The sequence below is a fragment of the Drosophila novamexicana genome, unplaced genomic scaffold (assembly GCF_003285875.2).
Source record: "Drosophila novamexicana strain 15010-1031.04,08,12 unplaced genomic scaffold, DnovRS2.1 tig00000932-arrow-arrow-pilon, whole genome shotgun sequence".
NCBI lineage: Eukaryota > Metazoa > Arthropoda > Insecta > Diptera > Drosophilidae > Drosophila > Drosophila novamexicana.
Genome location: NW_020824832.1, coordinates 1,172,186 through 1,178,745, shown reverse-complemented (window position 1 = coordinate 1,178,745; position 6,560 = coordinate 1,172,186). Strand labels below are relative to the sequence as shown.

At 41.2% G+C, this 6,560-nt stretch overlaps 2 protein-coding genes and 1 long non-coding RNA gene across 3 annotated transcripts; 1 reads left to right on the top strand and 2 right to left on the bottom strand.

Annotated features, from left to right (window-relative positions):
- Window positions 1–368: 368 nt before the first annotated feature.
- On the bottom strand, window positions 369–1,740 carry LOC115765144. The gene has a single exon (XM_030708547.1). The coding sequence runs from the start codon at window positions 1,600–1,602 to the stop codon at window positions 487–489; it is 1,116 nt and encodes a 371-aa protein (XP_030564407.1). The 5' UTR covers window positions 1,603–1,740; the 3' UTR covers window positions 369–486.
- A 66-nt stretch (window positions 1,741–1,806) lies between these two features.
- LOC115765145 (receptor-binding cancer antigen expressed on SiSo cells) lies at window positions 1,807–2,846 on the bottom strand. Its single transcript, XM_030708550.1, has 3 exons — window positions 2,419–2,846; window positions 2,235–2,354; window positions 1,807–2,175 (listed from the first exon to the last, which is right to left on the bottom strand). Exons 1-3 carry the CDS (start codon window positions 2,731–2,733, stop codon window positions 1,993–1,995), a joined length of 618 nt encoding a protein of 205 aa, XP_030564410.1. The 5' UTR covers window positions 2,734–2,846; the 3' UTR covers window positions 1,807–1,992.
- A 2,096-nt stretch (window positions 2,847–4,942) lies between these two features.
- LOC115765146 lies at window positions 4,943–5,751 on the top strand. Its single transcript, XR_004018078.1, has 2 exons — window positions 4,943–5,097; window positions 5,587–5,751. It is a non-coding gene; the product is annotated as an uncharacterized LOC115765146 (long non-coding RNA).
- Window positions 5,752–6,560: the final 809 nt, after the last annotated feature.

The following is a 6,560-nucleotide window of genomic DNA, read 5'->3' as shown; positions in this document are numbered from 1 at the left end:
AATCATGCTCTTTTTTGAAACAATTATTTGTTTTTCAAGAGGTTTTGATCAAACTTGGCATTTACAAGTTTCTCTAAGTGTCCTAGTGAAGAGCATAAGTCCTATCCACATCAGATTATTATATTATATAGTTATATTAGTAATCTGAACAATTTTTGACTTGTCTAGAAATATTTACTAAGCTTAAAAAATCTTTCTGAAATAAATCTTTTGCATAGAGACATTTCTATATATGTATATATTTCGTATCGGAGGCAGATTACTTTTAAATAATATTTCACAATATTTTTAATCAAAAGATATATAAGTATATATACAAATATAACAATATTTGGAATATATTTGTTTCTATAAATTCATTTATTTGGGCTTCTTTTATAAAAGCATAAAAGCGTGTGTGCATATTGTTTATATGTTAAAAAAAAATATATATGTAAAAAAAAGAGATAATTGTTAATAGGCATAACATAGTTTCTTGAAGTGCCACTAGACTGCTGCTGTTGGAATTGCGACACGCCTACGCAATACCTTGGTTAGCCGGCGGGCAGGTGGCAACAACGACGACGGCATTCGGGTATCATTGCGAGCTGGTGTTGGCTGTGTGGTGTTCAGCCGCTCATCCGGGCTGCTGCCCTGCGCATAGCTGTAGCTGATGGTGCGCTTGTAGAGACGCTGCTCCTGCTCCGACTGCTGCGATTGCCCGCCATGTGGCCGGCCCGGCTTGGCTCGGCTCTTGATCTGCTTGTTCAATGCCGCATCGTAGCAGCGCCGCATATGCTGACCGCCGCTGTCCTTGCACTCGTAGCAGATACTGTTGCCCACCATGCGGCGCTCGCAGAGACTGCTGTCGCCGGCGGGCTGAACAATTGAGGTGTGACGTCCGGTGCGCCGTTGCCGTACTGTTGCGTCCTCCTCCTCGCTCTGCTCATCGGAGGACGGTGCGTCCCGGTAGCGCTTGTACTGAGAGCCACTGTCGTAGGCATAGTGCTCCGGCTGTGCCTCGTGCGAGTAGCTGCACGTCTCGGTGACCTCGTTGTTGCGCGCCTCGCGACATATTTTGCACAACTGGCCCTTGCGCTGGACACGACGGCAGCGATGCTGTTGAACATTGCTGCTGGCCCCCGCCTGGGACTCGACGCTGTCATCCAGCTGCGCCTGATGCTCGTCAACATCGTCAGCTACGTCGTCCGGTATACGATCAAAGTATTGCCGCACAAACTGCTCATAATTGCGCTCGTAATCCTCGCCAGAATGGCCTTCGGCACTGTGGCTATCCAACTCCAGCTGCTCCACGTCACCATCATGATCGATGGCACCGGAATCCGCATCGGCATCTGCATCCGCATCCGCATCGGCAACAGCATCAGCATCCATTTCTGCTTGCGCTTCTATTTCGTCATCGTCGTCCGCATCCTCATCAAGCTTTGCCTGTGCGCGGGGCCGCTGTTGGTCCGTCAATGCATTAACCTGGCCGTGCTGCATATCCGTTGCAGTTAGCGCATCCAAACGCTGCAGCAGCTTGCCTGGCGCAAAGGCCTCCCAATAGTTGACACTCTGATCGTAGCCAACGACCGCGCCGACCATCAGCAGCAGCAGCAACATTTCGATTTAAGACGCTGCGCCAGCCGGCGGTTGCCTATATATGCCACCAGTTTGTCCAGCGATGCGTGTCCAAATTCAGATTGGAGTTTGATTGGGCAATGGACAAGCAATGGCAACCGCAGCACGTCAGGAAATGGAAGCCGCAGCCGCCGCTTGCTGCAATCGCCGACGACAGCTTAAGGAAGTGCGAGTGAAAGGCATAGATTCGTTCGTGGCTGGCGTTTTATTGTGGCCAACCAGGGCGAACAGCTTAAGATGGGGGTCATTAAACTAAGGCCAATTGGTAACTAAAAGTGTGTGTGTGTGTGTGTGTGTGCAGACTTTTCAATAAAATTACAAGTGGACCATGGAATGGATCGTATAGCAGAGGACGGTTTGTGGCCATCAGGACTACGCAATGCGCTGCAAATCGCTAATCCGCTGGGCGCCGATGCTCGGCTGCGGCGCCTTAGCCGGCGGCTGGCGCTGATGGCGCATCTCGCGACGTTTCTCCCTTATCATTTGCTTGGTCTGCGATGTGTCCAGCTCCTCCCAGCCGCCAGAGTTGTCATCCACCCAGTCTTCGAGATCAGCCTGCAAGTGCAATTTACTGTAGTATAGTACCACTGGGTGTGCAACTCAGCTTGACTTACATTGACACTGATGGGCACCATGTCGTGAGCCTTCAGTCTGGAGAAATCTGTTGGCGCTGGCTTCGGCGCCGCATCGTCCAGGTAATATTTAGGCTGCGGCTTGATGTCCGGCGTCAGTTCCTGCACGCGAATGGAAAACATCTAACAGCTGTCTTTCTGGGACATGGAGTTGGCAAACACTTACACTGAAGAAGTCCGGCTCGGGCTCCTCTTTCGGCGGTGTTGGCGGCTGTGCCATGCGCTGGCGATACTGCTCAATGTGCTCCTCCACGGTGCGCGGACTGTCATCCCAGGAGTTCCAGTCACGTTCTTTGCCGCCACCGCCCGTTGTTGTTGTTCCTGCCGGCTTTGTTGTTGATGGAAAGTCGCCAATTGTGATCGCTTGCAGCTGGTCGCTGCCGCCGTGGCTGAGCTTGCGGCGTCGCGAGAAGCAGCAGAGTGCACGCCGGCAGAGCGTTATGATGCCCAATAGGAGCATTTTGATTTGTTGCAGCACCATTTGTCCGCAGCTTAATTCAAGTTTCTATTTTTTTATGGGGGGAATGGGGAGCAGCAAAAGTAAGTGGGGCACACAAAAGAGAAACAAGCAAAACAAATACGAGATGTTGGGTGAGTGTGACCATGCATGATTAAGCTGTCAGCTGTTGGCCGACAACGAAAAGCTGAAGGCTATGACACTCCAGTGTTCGCCAGAGTCGATAAATCAAATATTAAAACAAATCAAATTATATCTAAAATTCACATTTGAATAGTCTTATAATACAAAACGAACAACATCCAATTGAACTCCTGAGATTCTGAAATTTATCGATAATTGTGGAGACACGTAAAACCGCAATGGGCGTTAATACATTTTTTTCAATTCTGCATTTAAACTTATTTGGTTTCGTGCTTAAAAACATAAATAAATGCATTTTAAAGTGACCGATTCCTTCTCCGATAACCAAGTATCAAAAATCAACGCTAAATCACCGCCGCAAATTTGACGCACCTGAGTTCTTAACTATCGATGAGGATTCATAATAAATATCGAATTTTCGACTTTGCGCAAGTTATTGTGTATTAAAAATGTATGAAACAAAAAGTACTGTTTGCATTTGCAATGTTAAGTATACTTCAATTATACAATATCAACAGAATCTATCAAGTGTAGTTACCTTCTGTAATTTTTTTAAATAAATTATCAAACGTGTACTAATTGATTTGGGCCCGGTGTTATTGCTTTAAAATGATCAATTTTCAGCTTATACCCGCACATTAAAAATTAATATCTTCCCGCACTACAATGAACCTGACATCTTGAATGATATATAATTTAGATATTTTAAAAATGAGTGCAACTCAATCAATCAGACTGCCATGCAACCGTTTTTCATGATTTTACCACACCTGATGGAGTTTCCTAAAACCCCATCCTAGCGTGCATTTACATCTCACATTCAAAAATAATTTCGCTTACATTTTTCGTTTTGTGAATCAAAAAGTATTTAGAACAAAACATATTAAATATGTTCAAATAAAAGCTAAGTCTAAGACTATTTGTACAAAGCCTAAGCCAATAGCAAAAGGCCAATGACCATCATATAATAACAATAACGTCATCCTTAATACGTCCTGACGTCTCCATGCCCAAGGCTTCCAGGTTCCGCAATTTTCATGCCTCACAGCATACAACCGTGTTTTATAGGCGTCTATAAAACCTTTGCGACCAGATCACAACTGTAATAAATAGTGAAAATGTTAGCTTGCTGATTACTATGTGGTTTTCACAAGACTTACACGTGGGTTCTTTCGATCGTGTGTATTGGGATGTTTCAAATTGTCTGAAAAAGTAAACATTTTAAAGGAAAGGGCTCTCCTCAGTATTTATGCTATGGGTAACATTATTTTGAATTAAAATAAATAGGGACTTATAAGTAATTACCGATGATGCTTGCGCTTCGTGGAACGATCTAAGAAGGGGGCTGGGAAAAGCCTGAAATTATAAACTCGATTACCATTGTGTATTTATGTGCCGTACCAGCTGATGGGTCTGAACAAAAACACAACCACATCTTCTGCGGATTGTACAACAATACAATAATATTGTGGGCTATGTTAAACTTACTCGCATTCTGGCAGCTTCTTGGGTTCGGTCTGAAGCATCTGAAAGATAGATGTCGCCACAAACATTTACTGACTCCGCCGTCGCCTTGGGTCGCTGTTGAACTTTCCGCGGCTGTTTAAGATATCCTTGTCGACATGGTCATCTGCAGAAAAAAAATGCAATCCATCTAATATATAAAACACAAGCAACATTTTTATTTTGTTAATATAATAGTAACACTTACGATCCCTGCTACACACATAAATACATACATATGCATGCAAACAATGAGCATGTATAAATGTGTATACATACATATGTATATGTTAAAAGGAATAAATGTGATGAAATACTCATTTAAATGTTTGTATGTATATGCGTGCATACTAAACTATAAATTATATAATTTACAAAACAATGAATAGGCGTGCAAAATATGTATGTGTGATAGTTCTTATATGTCGGGACGAAAACTAAAAATTACCTTTTTATCCATAATTTGACTGAATGATGTTGACATCAATGCTATCTGGCCGATAGTTATTGCGCTATTCATTCCACTTTAAATGTCAATATCGATATTTAATGCCGATACCCATCCCTACTTGGCAGAGCCAAGTTGGCACTGATCGCACTCACTGAATCAGAATGCGCAACAAAAATAGAAAAATAACCAAATTATTTGTATATCGAGTAATATGTTAGCCAGTTAAAACTTTTCTTGAGTTTCTTGAGCGGACACCTCTCTTTGCGGACATTTGCTTAACCCATTATTTTGTATGAACAAATATTAATGAGGCCACCGCCGTTATGAGGACACTCCTCTTGAGCGGGCAAAAATTACTCAATGCTCGATGGCCATGCGCCAAGTAGAGTTTTCACCGTATCCTTATACATATCTTCCTCTATTATTTAAAAAAAAAATGTACTGCGATGCCTTTGCTCAACCACTTTTGAAATCCCTTGGCATTTACGTAAATGTGGCAAGTCCATCAAAACGAATGGGAGGTTGTGTGAGCGTGTATTGCATTTCGGTTACGTTTCGAACACACAATAGAATAATATGAAAACATGCCTATGATGAATTAATGTTAAGATTCACCCCAACGGAGTCCTCTCCACCAGGAGTCATACGTGCACCCGCCTGAAATCCTTATCTCACCCACCATTAACTTCCTAAACGAGAATGTTCAATAATACTTACACAAATACATTTAATAAATTAACACTTACAATTATTAACAATTTTATACCTTTTTTTTGCAGGCTGAAAACGCGAAAACGATTTGGTAACACAGACGCAGAGGACAAATAAATGAATAATATTATCCTCTATAAAAAATTTCGCAAATAAATAAGTTTATATCATAGCCGCCTGCACGTGGCAGGCCTATAATTAATAATAAATAGAAATATTTAGAATAACTGTAATTAAATTAGTAAGGCATTATATGCATTTAGTAGTAGTATTATGTTTATTTCCGGCATTCCGTTCATTTCGCCGTTCAACGAGAAGGGCAGCTCTTGCTCTTTCTTATTTTTTGGTAAACAAAAATACATATTTAACAAAAGCCGCTCTCCATGTCAAAAAAAAATCCCAGTCACACTTAGGGACTTGTGATTCTGTAATTTCCATGAACTTTAAGAGATAAGTTAAGCATTTTGCTTTTAAATATTTAATTCTTTTTGCGATAAAAAAAAATAATTCCACCTATTGCCTAATAACAAGGATAATATAGTGAGGCTACGTTTAGCAATTATCAGTCGATTACCTACTAATCGATAAGTGTTGTACATCCCTAGCTTTTGGTGAAGGAGATACTTGAATTTCTTCAATAAAAAACATTACTTAATATTTGATTTGGTTTTTCAAAATTGGTTTTGTTTTAACTGTAATATTTTACAATAATTAAAGCGCACATCATTTGGGACACACTGTTTTTCTAATGATCAAACTTGTCTTGCGGCAAATATTATTTCCTTGTCTTTTTTAAATCATTTTAATCTGCAAAATGTCTTATGTATGTATGTAGCTATGGGCTTGGTATGATTATAATAATTGAAGATACAAATTACTCTATACATTAAAACATTTTTAAGTAACTTTGTCTAAATACTATTTGGTGCCGTCCCAACCAAACTTAAATAAAACAAAGTGCACCCAACATTACTCATTATGGTACTCGAAGTTAGAGAAGTCGCATAATTGTACCAAAGGGGTTCGATATTTATTATTTAAA

Coding starts and splice junctions, on each gene's coding strand:
- LOC115765144 (XM_030708547.1), bottom strand. CDS start 1,602: ATGTTGCTGCTGCTGCTGATGGTCGGCGCGGTCGTTGGCTACGATCAG.
- LOC115765145 (XM_030708550.1), bottom strand. CDS start 2,733: ATGGTGCTGCAACAAATCAAAATGCTCCTATTGGGCATCATAACGCTC. Junction 2,355..2,418: donor CCGAGCCGGACTTCTTCAGT/GTAAGTGTTTGC, acceptor ATTCGCGTGCAG/GAACTGACGCCGGACATCAA. Junction 2,176..2,234: donor TGGTGCCCATCAGTGTCAAT/GTAAGTCAAGCT, acceptor TTGCACTTGCAG/GCTGATCTCGAAGACTGGGT.